Below are 15,149 nucleotides of genomic sequence, written 5' to 3'. Positions count from 1 at the left end.
AGCTGGAGCCCGGCATCGGACTCTGCGCTGACAGGGCCTGCTTGGGATTCTCTCTCTCCTTCCTCTCTCTCTGTCCCTCTCTCCCTCCCTCCTTCTATCAAAATAAATAAGATAAACTTAAAATTAAAAAAAAAGAAAGGAATGAGAAGAGATTCCTTTGAGAGAAGGGGGGAGGAGAGGAGGCGAAGAAGGAGAAGGGAGAACAGAGGAGGGAAGGGAGTTGAGGGAGGAAATTCAGAGGAGGAAAACAAGTCTGTTGAGGGCGCCCACAACAGGAAGGGGGAGTGGGGGCAAAGAGCTGAGGTCAGGCCCTCTGGGTGGAGGTGAGCTACACGGGGGCTCTGACAGACACGCAGGACCCAGTTGCTCGTGCTCTGGAGCCCTGGGCTGGGGCCTCAGGCACCTGCTCCTTGTCAGGCCCACCAGCCAGATTGAGGCCCTGTCTGCAAATACCAGCCGCGGGTGGCAAGGCAGGCAGGCGGGGCCTGCTCAGAGTAAGGTGAAGAGCGTCCCTGCGCCGTACCCTGCGAGCCCAGTCCTGGTGTGTTGTGAGTGTGCCGTGGGGACAGCATATTTACATATTTAATTACGTGGGTGGGGAGCCCCACTATGGGGCCCTCAGAGCCAGCTGGTGGGCCTTGGCTCTTCTGGCAGCTGTGACTCGAGGAGGGAAAACCGTGCAATGGCAATAGACCTTCCTCCCTCTCGACACCCCACTGGGGTTGCAGAGTGTACTGGTAGGGACTATTGATACCCGCGTTTACAAGGGGGAAAGTGAGGCACTGAGCAGTTAGCTAACAGCACCCACAGTCAGTCTCAAAGTCTATGCTTCCGGCCACTGCGTCAAGCTGCCTGCAGGAGGGACTGAGACCCTCTGCCGTGCTCACTCTGACCGCATCTGGCAGGAGCCTCTGTCGGTAGTTCTAGGAACGGCTGCCTGGTCTTTCAGTGCCCCCTGGACTGGGCTGTGTCCCCTTTCCTGCAAGGCCCCCCAGGGCCAGGGTTTCCTGTCCCTGCACTCAGTGTCCCCCCCTAACAGCTGGCCTTCTCAGCTCCCCTGGACCTCCCTGAGTCCCCATAGCCACCTGGGTCATGGTCACAATGCATCCTGCCCAGCCTCATACTCTCAGCAGCAGCTTCTCCCCACTTGGGCAAGCCTGTGCTGGGTGGGATCCGTTTCTGTGTTGGGCTTGACCTCCACCCTCCCTTCCTTATGCTGTGTTTGGGGGCCAGACCCAAGGGACTCCAGGTAGGCCTCACCTGCTCGGAAGCAAAGACTGCCGTTGGGAGCACATGTGAGCTGCCTGCCCACTGAGCACCTTACCTTGTGCTGGTGGCAGGGCCTTGCAGACACTATTCGCTTCTCAGTCCCCATTTTATACATGACAAAACTGAGGCTCAGAGAGGTCAAGGACTTTCACAAGTGGCAAAATAAAAACTCAGGTCTGACTCACTTCAAAGCAGAATCCCCTATCAGAATCTCTTGGGGAACTTTTTTTTAAGGTGGATTTTTTTGTGGAGGTGGGGCTCAGGGATCTATCTATTGATTAAACTTACCCTGGTGATACTCCAAGGGGGTCTGTGGGCAGCAGTGGGGAGCACTAACAGACAACACAGTAACACACCCCCTCCCCAGATCCCAGAAAGCCTCTCAGTGCCTGTGGGAGCCCACGCCCCACAACACTGTGGTCTTTTAGGGCAAGGATGCCATAGCCAACTCCTAAACCTGGGCAAGACAATGGCCATGATTTCTTGAGCACCTGCCACTGAGGTCTACCCTCAGGTGTACTCCCTCTTTTTATCCTCACTCTTCCTTCTGAGACGGGGATGTTTACGGTTGGGGAAACTGAGGCTCAGAGAGAGATGACTAGGGGAAGCCAAGACAGGGAGCAGGAACCTCTTGCAGGCTCTCCTAGGCAAATGTCCCAGGAGCCCCTGGGACAAGAAGTTAGGAGAAGGACTTCCTGGGAAATCACAGCCTGGCCTCTTTGGATTGTACCCCAGTGTGACCTCTGACCCCCCCCTTGTGGGTCCTCAGGGAGACCACATCCATTTCCTCTCTGCTGATTGAGGAAGCTCCTTCCTGCTGCTCTGATATTAGGGATCCTGAGCCAATGCCCAGGCCCAGACAGGGCTGAGTCACTCCCTCCCTGCAGTTCTCAGGCTAGCAAGACCAAGGCTTCACCTCTGCCCTCTACTGGATGCCACTCTGGTCAGGTCCCTGGGCATGCAGCGGGAGACGGTAGGAATGTCCATCTATGTGAACACAGGCATACGCACATATGTATAAATGCGTGCATATGCACCTCTGTACAGGAGTTTACATATGAAGCCTCCCAGGCCTTTTTCTAAGAAGAGGGCAATGCCCCACCATAGTGTCAGGTGAGGCACTGTGAGGTGGCCCAGGCAGGACCACAGCCTCAGCCCTGAGACAGTCACACAGAGCACAACCAAACATCCAGCCCGTCCAGTGTCAGCCATGGCCTAGCCAGAGTGGTCCCTGGGAGGTGTGGGGGTGAGACTGGTTGAAAGAATGCGCCAGGCCACCCCTCTCCTTCTGCATTCTCCTGCCATGGGAGATTTGTAATGAAGAAGTCCCCCTCAGCCCCTTCCTTCCTGCTCAAGTCCCTTCCCTGGGAGGATCCCTGAGTATACAGCCTTGGCAGTCCTTATTAGCACCAGAAGTAGGGCCTGTCTGGACCCAAGAAAACCCTCCCATGGCAAACTCCAGCCCCGTAAATCCAAGGGCCCCGGGGCTCTGGGTGGGGGGTGTGGCAAGCAACACAAGGTCTGGTGGCCACAGGGTGGCTCTCCTGAGCTGGCAGCACTGTGCCCTGGCCTCCCGCCAGCAGGCTTGCTCTGGACATCTCAGCTGGCAGAGCCCCCAGCCAGCTTCTGTCTTGGCAGCTCCTCCTGCCTGCGAGGGTGACTTCACTTTGACTTCATATCTGCAGAGTGATGTGCGGATCTCTTATTCAGCCCTGAAGGGGGCGGGGCTTTGTGCGCAGCAGGCAGAAGAGACACTGAAGTAGGGGCGCCCCAGGCCCGGGAACCCTCCCACCCCAAGGCTCCATGGGTTTCTATTCCTCTTCACCTAAGTGGAGACCATTCCTCAAAAGACAGCGAGGAGTGATAGAACAGTGGACCTTTCCCACAGAGACCTAGAATCCAACCGCAACCTCACTCCAGGACCCCCATGTTAGGGTCCCAGAGTCTCCCCCTTTATGGGATTGGATGTGTTCATGGGTCTCATTTATTTGGGCAAAAATTAAATTACTTTGGGCTCCAGCTCCTTCCTGCTACTTGCTCTCCTACCCCGTCAGTCCACATTCTAAGAGTTCTTCTGTTTGGGAAAGGACACCTGCCCTCCAAACACTCCATTAAGCTGCCAGTGCCAGGCCTCTCTGAAAGGTGTGCCCAGACCCAGTTTCCTGCTCCCATTGGTTGAACCAGTCCTAAAGAGAGGGGGATCACAAACTAGCCCCAGGAAACGTTACCCTATCCCTCAGCGCGACCTCGGACTTTGTAAGCCTTACGCCAGGCTCGCTCCAGGAGTGCGCAGAAAGCGCTCAGGCTCCCCTTCCCTTGCCCAGGCTCTTCCCCTCCTCCCGCCGGGCCCCAGGAGAGGCCGCGCTCCCACCGCGCCTCCCCCCTCTGAGAAATGGCGGAGGATGCGCTCCGCGCCGAGAGCCTGGAGGCGGGGCGCCCGCCTCGTCTCCTTGTCGGATCGGGCGCACCCCTACCCAGTCCGCCCTGACTCCTCATCCCCGCCGGGTTTCCCTGCCCTCAGCCGGCGGCGGGCGGCCGGAAAGAGCGGAGCGCAGGGACCGCAAGCGGGCGCACAGGCTGAAAAGAGTGGCTGTGCGTGCAGAGGTGCGCTCACTGGGGCTGCGGGTGGCAGGCCCGCACCCCGCGTCCAGCACCTCGCTCCTACTCGTACCGGGCCCGGCCAGCATCCCGCGTCCCGCACAGGTTTCCTCTCCGCGCCCGGCGGGATCCCCACCAGGCGCCCGCTGCCGGTACCCCGAGCCCCGCCCTTACCCCCGCACCCCGCCCGCACCCTGGCCCCGCCCGGCCCTCCCCTGGCCCGCCCCCCTCACCGCCCCGCCCCGCCCCTGCCCACTCCTCCGGCGCAGTCCGCGCCCGCCCCGCCTCAGTCCCGCGACCCGAGCCCGGCGCGCAGCTTCGTGGAGCAGCCGGAGTCCGCGCCCCGACGCTCTGCTCCCGCAGTGTCCGCCGCGTCCGCCGCGTCCCGGGCGGGCATGGGGCGGCCAGGCTGACCGCCGCACCCCGCCGCCGAGACCCCCAGCCCCAGCCAGCAGCCCTCTTGCTGCGGCCCCGGCGTGCGCGGGCCATGGCGAAGGCGACGGCGACGGCCGGCGCCGCGAGGCTGCGGTTGCTGCTGCTGCTGCCGCTGCTCGGCGAAGGTGAGTCCTGCCGGGGACCGGTGCCCGCAGCGGCCGGGGCGAAGTTGGCGCCCGGCGCCGAGCGGCGGAGTGGACGCGCTCGGAAACGCCTTTCTCTTTGCGGCGGGCAGCGCGCTGCGCAGTTGCCGGCCGCCTGGGCTGGGCCGGGAGCGAGGTGGAGCGGCCGACCCGGCGCCTCGAGGCCCAGACTGGGCGGGTCTCCGGCCAGAACGGGACGTGAGCCGGGCCGGGCGGCCGGGGTCGGTGTGCAGGGCCCGAGCCGCAGCGGCGCGTCCCAGCCTGGTTGCGCCCCGCGCCGCGGCCGCGTCTTGGAGCGACCCGGACGGATCTTGTCGAGGTTTTCGGCGCAGGTGGGGGAGGCCCGGTGAGGTAGCCCCAGAAAGCCCGCGACTTGGCGCGGGGAGTTCTGTCTTTGCAGATTGTTGCGTCCTGGTTTCCTGTCCTCGCTCCACGTCGGTGCATTCCTCCTCCAGCTCTGATATCCTGGCCCGCCAAGGGTTGCGGAGGGGATCTGCTCTTTTGTAAAAGGTTGCTTTTCCCTCGTGCGTTTTTGCCGCCCTAGTCTTTAAAAATTCGAAAAGCCCATGGTTTCTGGGAGGCTGCCCTCGAGGGCCCGCTCTGACTGGCCCAGCGCAGCCGGCTGAGGCCCCGCCATGGCCAGAGTTCCAACAGGCAAGCATTAGAGCCGCACGCCGCACGCCGCTGCCAGGCAGGGCCATCTAAGGGAACAGCCTTTGGGACGGAGAGACCGCTCTTGGCCAACCTTTACCAAGCGCTTTTGATCATCCTAGAGTGGGGCAGGGCTATGTGCCGCCCCCCAGCGTAGGGGCTGAAAGGATTAGATGTGGCCTTGCAAAGGCTGGGCACCGCCCCCGATGCCAGACTGATAGAATGAATCCTAAGGCCATAGAATCTTTGATCCCCTTGGCCATACATTTTAGTGTCCCTGGAAGAGTCCTGATTTGATCTCCTCCTTCAATGCTTTTGTATGCACCAAGTTTCTCTCTGACAGGGAAGCCTGCCCGCCCCCACTGCTTACAAAGGACTTTCCCTCTTTGTGGCCTTTGGGAACAGAAGAGGCGGTGGTCCCTTGCCTCTAGCCCCTGGTCTTGCTGACTCTGGGTTCACAGGCCTGCCCCAAGGCTTCATTTGTGAGACTGGATCCTGGGTTCCACTGGTAGATACTGAAGCCAGAATGGGTTCCCAGCCTGCCATGGGGAGGGCAGGGGAGAAGCTCTTTCCTTGCCCTGAGGAGGAATGTAGGGGAGGGAGCCTGTTTCCAGTATTGGGACTCTGGGGTCACTGGGTTGCAGGAGGAGGACCCCTAGGAAGCTGCAGTCAGGGCAGAAGTAAACACAGACAGAATGTTCTGAAGATCTCTTGTAACTCTGAATTGCAACTTTGTACGCGCTCTTCCACAGCCATTAGCTTAACTGGGGTGCCTGGAAAGGCTTCAAGGGCTAGACTGTGGGGCCCAGGTTGCAAGAGTCAACCTGTGGCACTTGGCATGGATGTAGTTGGCTTTTTTACACCTCTGGCCCACGCAATTTGGTGGCCAGACTCTCCAATCCAGGGCAAGTGAACCTCCCGCCCCGCCCACCTTTCCCTTGGGATGACCAAGGTGCCATGATTGGCTGGTGCTGAGGGTGGAGAAGTGGGCCCGCAGCACCCACAGGAGACATCTGGGACCTTTGGAGAGGCACATGGGCACCCTTCACTTGAAGCAGCACTCCTGGAGCTCGTGAGCCTGGCTCTCGTTGAGCTGCACCGGATGAGCCCTGATGCTGCTCCAGGACCCACCCAAGCTGAGAGCAGCTCAGCCTCTGGGCGCCCTCTTGTGGATGCAGCATTCCAGTGACCAGGCCTATGGCTCAGGGGATGTGGGGCGTCTCTAGAGGATGAGACCTTCCCTCTGTGGACAGACAGTTCCCCAAGGCAGGAAGCTCTCTTCTGTGCTGGGAGACTGACAGGATGGGAGCAGGGAGGTGACCCAGATGAAGAGGCAGTGGCCTAAACCAGAGCACAGCGGAAGGAGCCCCACTGCTTCAGGGCTGGCCAAGAAACGGGGGACGGGGATGCCCGGAGCAAGGCCATGGGACATAATAAACAGACCCCTGAAACTTGTTCCCCTTCCGCATGTGCACAGTGTCATTGTGTGTGACCGCATATACCTTAAGAGAAAGGTGCTGACACAGACTCCTCTCTCACATCCTGGTGTCCATGCATGGGTGCACACCCACAGGGTGTCTCTCTCTCTCTCTCTCTCACACACACACACACACACACACACACACACACACACACACTCATAATGCTCATCACTAGACACGCTCCTGCCCTTTCTCAAGGATAAGTGATCATGACACCTATGGACACACACACACTCCCACAATGAGTGAGGCCTAACCCCACTCGTACTCCATCCTCACCCAGGGAACCCAGCCCCTGTCACTCACACGTACTGGGACCCCACATATATACATAGGAACCCCTGCCCCTCACCCCCTCATACGCTCAGGGACACAGCCCATTGGCCCCGGGGATCCTGGAACCAGAGTTGGGAACATCCATCTAAGACTTGTTCTTAGGAGAGTCTCTGGCACTTTGCTGCTCAACACAGGTGCAGCCGCCCTTGTGGCATGGATGAGCAGTTAAGTCCCAGCCCAGGGCTCTCCCAGCCTGACTCCCTGTGTAGCACCATTTCCCCGACTCTTGGAATTCCTCAGCAGGCCTCACATCTCTCATCTTTCTGGCCTGTCTCCTTGGGTGCCATTTTGCTGAGCACCTGTGGCGTCAAGGACGGACCTGCCCTCTCTCTACCTGCAGACCCCTGGGACTTTCAGCCCCTGACACCAAAGAAGGAAGAACTTGCCATGACTTGGCATGCTCCCCTCCAGGATGCCAGGCCCAGCCCTCTGTAGTGTGGCCTGGGCAGGCCACTTATGCCTGGACCAGCAGATGTCAGAGCAGCCATGCTGGGAAGGCTGCCCCACCTACTTCTTACTTTCTTTTGGACCCTCCCTCTTTTGGGCCGGGGACTAGTAAAAGACATGTCCTCCTTCACCAGCTGACCTGGACCCCTGCCTTCTGTCTCTTCCACCCTAGCCTGCGTCCCCACTATGCCTCTCTGACTTCTGGGAGCTGCTTGCATCCCACGATGCCTGCCCTGGGCCCTACCAGGGCCCAGCCTACCCAAGAACACAGGGGATGGGCTAGCTGGTGGGCTCCTAAGGGTGGGGCCTGCAAACAGCAAATGAGGAAGTTTATTGAGCCCATCGCTAAATTGCCTTTATTCTGCAGAATTGCTTTAGGGATGGCTAAGTAAATCGCTGTTTCCTTGATGGTGTGAAGAAAATGGGATGCATTCACCTAATGGGGAGCTAATGGCCTTTTAGCCAGGGGAAGAGAAAACTAATTAAAAATTATGGTATCTGTTAAAATGGAGCCCAGGGTGCCAGGGGGAATGGAAGGCCCGGAAGCTGCCACTTCCCCTGTGGCCTTACCCCTCTCTGTGACCTGAGGGAGGACTCCTCTGTCCTTGCTCTTAACTGGGTAAGGCTGAGGAGGAGCCACCCCCAGGGAACTCACAGCCTGCTGGTCCTCTGTGGAGCACTGCCTATCTGCCAGCTTCCTGTAACCTCCCGAAACCCTGAGGGACATGGCCTTGGTATCCCATTTCGCAGGTGAGGAAGCCGTGCCCCACATCACCTGTGGACTCCAGCCTATGGAGGAGATTTAGTGACTCCTCACCCCTAGTCCTACGCCTTTTGGCAAATGCCTTCTCTGAGCCAGTGGTGGTGGGGACCAGGGATGGGGCTGAGGAGGGCTCCTGGGAAGGGAAAGGAGCCCCGAGCCTGCTCGCCCACCGGTGACTCACCTGCTCGGGGCTCCAGGCCAGCCCAGGCATGGGAGGGAAGTGTGGCACTGTGCTCGAAACAGAAGATCATCTGGGTCGTGGCAGATTTCTTTGGCTGGACCATTGCTTTAGCTGATGTCTGGGAGTCTCATGGGTCTAGAGACAGCCACCAAGCATGGCCCTGTCATAGCCAGCCCCAGGAGAGGGGTGTGTGTGCTCTTATGTGGCAGAAAGGGGTCTCTGTGAGGGTGCAGCCTCTGCACCCACCCTCTGCCTGGGGACGCAGTACCTGACGGAAGCTACTGTGCCGAGGTGGGGGTGGGGGGTGTGGTGCTTCAGGAGGTGTGGGTACAAGTGTGTCTCCGTATCCAGGACGGGGCCCTCCTCCCCAGGGCTCCAGGGCACACTGGGAGGAGAAAGTGCCCAACCAGTACCCAGGAAAAGCACAGAGTTGGAGAGGCACTCCCCCACTCCCATAGTAGTGCTTCCTTCTGTCCTGTGGAAGTGGCTGCATTTCTGCTGCGGAACCATTTCCCCCTTCCTGTGGGTGGGTGTGGGGGGGGTATGTTTCCTGTGTGAAGGCCGTGCTCTGGCTCCTGACCTTGGCAGCACTCAGCTCAGGTCCCCCATGTCTTCTTCCTCCTCCTCATGTCCTCCTCCTCCTCCTGTGGCCCTCCTCTTCCCTGTGTCTTCTTCCTCCCTGTATCTTCCTCCTCCCCATGTCTTCTCTCCATGCCCTCCTCCTCCTCCCCATGTTCCTCCCTGTGTCCTCCTCCTCCTCATGTCCTTCTCTCCACATCCTCCTCCTCCCCACATCTTCCTCCCCATGTCCTCCTCTTCCCCGTATCCTTTTCTCCATGCCTTCCTCCTCCCCCATGTCTTCCTTCTCCTTCCTATAGACTCCTCCTCCTTCCTGTGTTTTCCTCCTCCTCCCCGTGTCCTCCTCCTCCCCACATGCTCCTCCCTGTGTCCTCCTCCTCCTCCCTGTGTCCTTTTCTCCATGCTCTCCTCCTCCTCCCCATGTCCTCCTCCTCCTTCTCACATCCTCCTCCTCCTTCTGATGTCCTCCTCCTCCTTCTCACATCCTCCTCCTCCTTCTCACGTCCTCCTTCTTCCCACATGCTCCTCCCCATGCCCTCTTCCTCCCTGTGTCCTCCTTCTTCTTGTGTCCTCCTCCCATCCATATCCTTCTCTCCATGCCCTCTTCCTCCCTGTGTCTTCCTCCTCCTCCCCGTGTCCTCCTCCTCCCCACATGCTCCTCCCTGTGTCCTCCTCCTCCCTGTCCTTTTCTCCATGGCTTCCTCCTCCTAGTGTCTTCCTCCTCCTTCCTATATACTCCTTCCTGTGTCCTCCTCCTCTCCACATCCTCCTCTTCCCCACGTCCTCCTCCCCATGGCCTCCTCCTCCCCGTGGCCTCCTCCTCCCCGTGTCCTCCTCCTCCTCCCCATGGCCTCCTCCTCCCCGTGTCCTCCTCCTCCTCCCCATGTCCTCCTCCTCCTTCTCACATCCTCCTTCTTCCTGTGTCCTCCTCCTCCTTCCTGAGTCCTCATGCTCCTCCCCATAACCTCCTCCTCCTCCTGCTGTCCTCTTTTTCTCCAGTGTCCTTCTCTCCATGTCCTCCTCCTCCCCATGTCTTCCTCTTCCTCCCAGGGCCCTTCTCTCCATGTCTTCCTCCTCCTCCCCATGTCCTCCTTCTCCTGCCTGTGTTTTCCTCTTCCCCATTCCCTCTCCTTCCTCCTGGTGTCATCCTCTGCCTCATTTCTGCAGTTTCCCCTGGTGAGTGGTTTAATAGTAATAGTAATAGTGATCTACAGACACTCCCTGAGGGACCGCCTGCTGCCTAGAGAGCTTCTCCAGGGCTGGGGATGCCCCTGGGGAGACAACAGAAGGGCTCTTTGACCTCAGAGCTGTCACTGTGCAGGGAGGGACAGGCAGTAAAGGAAGCACTCAGCTGTCACTTACCCCAAAAGGATGTGTGTGATTTCAGAGGTGCTCAGCAGGAGCACCCTGCCCCCTGAAGGGCAGGGGAGAGGGGGGGCACTGGGCTGCCAGGCAGGCAAGTGACCCTCCCAGCTGTGGGCTGCAGTGTGGTTATGACAGCAGGGGATCACGCATCCCTGCTGGGCTCCCTCCTCTTCCCTGCTCCCTCTCCTCAGCTTCCCCTAGGTCTCTGAGGCCTTTCTTCCATGCTCTGTGGGTCGGGGTGCTTCAGCCCCTAGAAGGCTGTGGGGTCAGTATGACTCAGAGAGGGCACACCCAGGGTGGCCCTCTGGTGGCCTGGGGAGGGCGCTCCTGAGAGGCTTGAAGGGGTGGAAATGCCCGGGCCTCCCAGAGCCCACCTGACTTTCCCTTCCCAGCCCCAGAGTGGCAGTCCATGCCTGGTGTTTGAGGGTTGAAGGGAGACTGTGACTTCTGAGGCAGGGCTCCACCTCACCTCAGAAGACCTTAGAAGACCCCTCTTTGGACCAACACTCCAAGACGCTTGGGAGCCCTGTACACTGGGCCCTCCTGCCCTCCTTCCCCGCCCGATCCTCCTACCATCCACCTTTCCTGAGCTCTGGGACCAGATGAGGGCCTGGGCTCCCATCAAGCTCAGACTTCACAGCTGTGTTTTGGTAGGGGTCCCTGGGATCTCCCTTTGTCCCTGAGGCTGGAGGCTATGAAGCCAGTGCACCCCTGCACTGTCCCCTCTGAGACTCTGGGCCAGGAGGGGGTGGGACAAGAGGAGGCAGCAGTGTGCCATTGTTTCCTCAGCTGGAGCTGATGCCCCTAGAAAATGAGGTTGTGGGGGTAGGTGACACTAACAGGACCTTGAGGGAGACAGTTTAGGCACCACCTGGGCCCCCAAGGAGAGCAGGTGGCCAGCCGCGAGCAAACACCTCTGTTTGCCTTTGCCTTATGAGTGGCTCCACAAAGTACAGCAGCCCGGGTACCGCTGCGGAGAGGTCACCTGTGCACTTGAACAGGTGTGTGCCCACCTGGTGGGCTGGCTAGTGCAAGTTGTCCATGACAATATCAAAGCCGGGGGCGGGGTGGTGGGGGAGGGCAAGGCTAGAGTTCTGTGTTGGGCAGGGCTCAGTTCTGGGCCCAACTCAGGGAAGGTGCCTGTACCCCCTACCCCCGTAGGCCTGGGTCCTAGGGCCCCAGCCCTCTTCCCAAGTTCAGGCGCTGGCGGCTGTACCTCATGGCCATCTTGGGCCTTTGCTCCTATGTGACATGGGGTGCTGATGTCTGTGATCTGCAGGGCCCAGGGCTCCAGAAGTGCTTAGAGAGCAGTATGGCCTGGGGGGGCCGGGGAGGGGGAGGGAACGCAAGGGTGTCGAAGCTCTGAGCCCTGCCCCAAGCACCAGCCAGATTGGAGAAAGGGTTCTGCTGCTAAAATAAGTTAGAAGGCCCCTGGCAAGGTGGTAGCCACCAAAGCTGGTTCCACTGTCCCATAGGTGGCTGTGTGATCACCAGAAAATTGCAGTGACTCTCACCCTTCCAGAAGGGGGAAAAGAAAAAATGTGATTAATGGCCCCAGATCATTAATGACCTACAAAATCCTGGGGGAAGTGTGCACTCTGTGTGCCAGGACCTGGGGGTGGGGTGTGTGAGTGTGTTGACCTGGACGTGTGCAGAGTGATGGGGCCATCCAAGAGTCTAGAGAGTTTGTTCCTTCAATTTCTCTTGCTGGTGAAACCAGCAAAGACACAGAAACAGTGAAATGGTTCAAGACAGAAGCTGGGGCTGCTCCTGGGTGGGTGTGGGTCTCTCCTTGCCTGCTCCCCCGTCCTGCCCTCCCAACACTGGCTGTGGGGCATCTTCTGCGTTCTGTCCTTTCCGGGGAGGAGAAAGGGTGGAGTTGGGGAGCAGGGCACCATTCCAGCAGCCACTTAGTGGGGTAGCCACCCTCCATCTCCTCACTTCTGGAGGCAGGGTTAACATGCACTTAGCCTTGTGGAGATGGGTGTTGCCACCAGAGGGATGACCCACGTCAGGTAGGCAGCCTGCAGGGTGGTCTCTGCAGGAGATTTCATCCAGCAGGACCACAGACATGACTCCACAGAGCCTTGAAGGCTCTTGAGTGAGAACCCACTTGAAGATTCTCTGCTTCCCAGCCTCCCATCGACTCCTATCTTTGAGGGCAGGTGAGACTGCACTTGGTAACAGAAAGCCCCACAGCCTCAGTGATTCAACACAGTCAGTTTGTCTCCTACTAATGGTCCCTCCTGCTAGCCCCTCCGTGCCCAGCTGTGTGCTCAAGGAGGGGCACAGAGCCAGGCCTGGAGGGACCCGCAGCACTCTGCCCATGTTCCACAGGCTAGAACCCCATCACATGGCCCCTCTCTCCACAAGAGAGGCCCAGAGTACAAAGGAGGGCATGGCGGGTGGGAGGGCACACACTGGGGCACCTGCCTACACTCTCGGGGACCCCTGCTCCCAACACGGCACCCCTGCGCACGGACTCTTCCATGGCAGTTCTCCTGGTCAGCACAGCCAGGGCCTGTGTCCTGCCCAGCATCTGCGGGAGGGAAGGGTAGCAAATAATTACAATTTGCTTCTTTTTGGTCAGGTAAAATTCACATAACATGAAATCAACCATTTTTTTTTTTTTTTTTTTTTTTTTTTTTAGAAGCTGTGGCCTCCCTTAAAGGAAGGCAGTCATCTTTTTTTTTTTTCAACGTTTATTTTTGGGACAGAGAGAGACAGAGCATGAACAGGGGAGGGGCAGAGAGAGAGGGAGACACAGAATCGAAACAGGCTCCAGGCTCTGAGCCATCAGCCCAGAGCCTGACGCGGGGCTCGAACTCCCGGACCGCGAGATCGTGACCTGGCTGAAGTCGGACGCTTAACTGACTGCGCCACCCAGGCGCCCCGAAATCAACCATTTTAAGTGAACAATTCAGTGGCATTCAGTACGTTCACAATGTTGCATAGGTATCACATCTATGTAGCTCCTAAACGGTCTCATCGAGGCAGAAGGAGACCCCAAGTGCATTTAGGCACTGCCGTGTATCCCTGCAGCCCCCAGCCCATGGTAACCACTGCTCCGCATTCTGTCCCTATGGGTTTGTCCACTTCGGATATTTCACATAAATGGAACTTTGTATCCGGCATCTTTCTCTGAGCATGATGTTTTACATTGTAGCATGTATCAGTGCTTCATTTCTTTGTAAGGGTAATATGTCCTTGGATTGTAAATATCATGTTTATTTATCTGCTCATTTCCACCTTTTAGCTACTGTGAATAATGCTGCTGTGAATATTCACATACAAATACCTATTTGAGTCCCTGGTTTCACTTCTCTTAGGTGTGTCCCTGGGAGTAGAATTGCTGGGCCATATGGTAATTCTGTTTTATTTATTGAGGAATTGCCAAATTGTTTTCCATGGCAGCTACACCATTTTGCATGCCCACCAGAAGCGTGGGAGAGTTCCAATTTCACCACATCTTCAACAGCACTTGTTATTTTTTGGATTGTTTTGTTTTGTTTTGTGTTAATTATAGCCAGCATACTGGGTACGATGTGGTATCTCATTGTAGTTTTGATTTGCATTTTTCTAATGATTAGCAATGTTGAACATCCTTTTACGTGCTCATTAGCCATTTGTATCTTCTTTGAAGAAATCTCTAATCAGGTCCTTTGCCCATGTTTTAATTGGGTGGGTGTCTTTTTGTTGTTGGGTTTACCTTGCTTCATCGAATCTCCACCAAGTTTTGCTAAGAAGCTGTTTTGTGTCATTGCATTTCATTGTGTCAGTGGCATTTCTGTTGGTATCTGAGCCCCAGATCCCTTTTGAGGAGGATGTGGGTTCATCTGATGTTCAAGGTGGGAGGCTGAGTCACCATAACCCCACTGGGACCCTGAGGACATTCTCAGAAATCCTGGACCTTGAGGCCACTTTAGGCTCGAATGCCCCAGAGGCAGTGGAGTCACAACTTGTGTGTGTGATGCCCACGCCCAGAAATCACCTTGTGAAGGACCAGGGAAAGGAGTGGTGCCGGGAATCAGCAGCCCACCCAGCCCACCTGACAAGCCAGGACTCAGCAGCAGGGGAACCCTGGGCTGCCCTGTCTTGCTAAACCTCAGTCCTGACTAAAAATAACCAGGCAGATCCGGTGTAAGTTGATTACCGTAATTGTAGCTCTGTGATGTCATGCTGCCAGTCCCTTGAAGCCATTTTCCTGGGACAGCAGTGTGTACCGAGGCATTGCTCAGCCTTGCAGGAGGGCTGGGCAGTGGCCTGGGCATCACAAGGCCTTGACTGAAGAGTGGCTGGAAGGCTTTGTGGGCCCCAGGCAGATCTGATTCCAGACTGGGGAACCAGGAATGCAGAGAGAGAACACAGGAGAACCGGCTTCAGTCAGCAGGTGCTCTATGCCTGGTCTGTCCCAGCCGTGCTTCCAAAGAGGAGTTCCTGTCCCAGTTCACAGCTGGGAACAGACCCAGAGAGGCAATATGCCAAGCCGGTCACACTGCGAGGCAGTCAAGGAGCGTGGGCTTGGGCCCGGCTCTGCCCTTGTCTTTCTGCTTCCTGGTGCTGCACTAAAATCTCTCCTTTGGATCTAGGCCCATGTCTTTTTGCCTTACCATTGGTGGCCTAGGGAGATACCTGTGATCCTAATCCTATTCCATCCCATATCCCACTCCCCTCCCAGAGGCCACCTAGGTCAAAGCCCGTCCCAATTTCTAATGTGCCCACCATCCTGCCTCCTGGTCCCGGGTCAGGAAGTTCATTCAGTGAATGCTTCTGCACCGACATCACATAGACTTATAGGAGAATCAGAATTTAAAGGAGCCTTAGCATCGGATGCAACCTTATCATTTTATAGATGGGGAAACTGAGGCCCAGAGGGAGCCATGAGTTGTCACACATGAGAG

At 57.6% G+C, this 15,149-nt stretch overlaps 1 protein-coding gene across 1 annotated transcript in view; it reads left to right on the top strand.

The window, feature by feature from the left end:
• Positions 1-4,166: 4,166 nt before the first annotated feature.
• The window catches only part of RET (ret proto-oncogene), a 52,945-nt gene continuing 41,962 nt past the window's right edge, over positions 4,167-15,149 (top strand). The window contains exon 1 of the mRNA XM_086680308.1: positions 4,167-4,427. Within this exon, the coding sequence (XP_086536434.1) occupies positions 4,355-4,427 (73 nt within the window). The 5' untranslated portion in view covers positions 4,167-4,354. The remainder of the gene's footprint in view (positions 4,428-15,149) is intronic.

The sequence above is a fragment of the Puma concolor genome, chromosome D2, assembly GCF_028749965.1.
Source record: "Puma concolor isolate L17-30 chromosome D2, mPumCon1.1.hap2, whole genome shotgun sequence".
NCBI lineage: Eukaryota > Metazoa > Chordata > Mammalia > Carnivora > Felidae > Puma > Puma concolor.
This window is presented reverse-complemented; position numbering and strand designations above follow the sequence as displayed.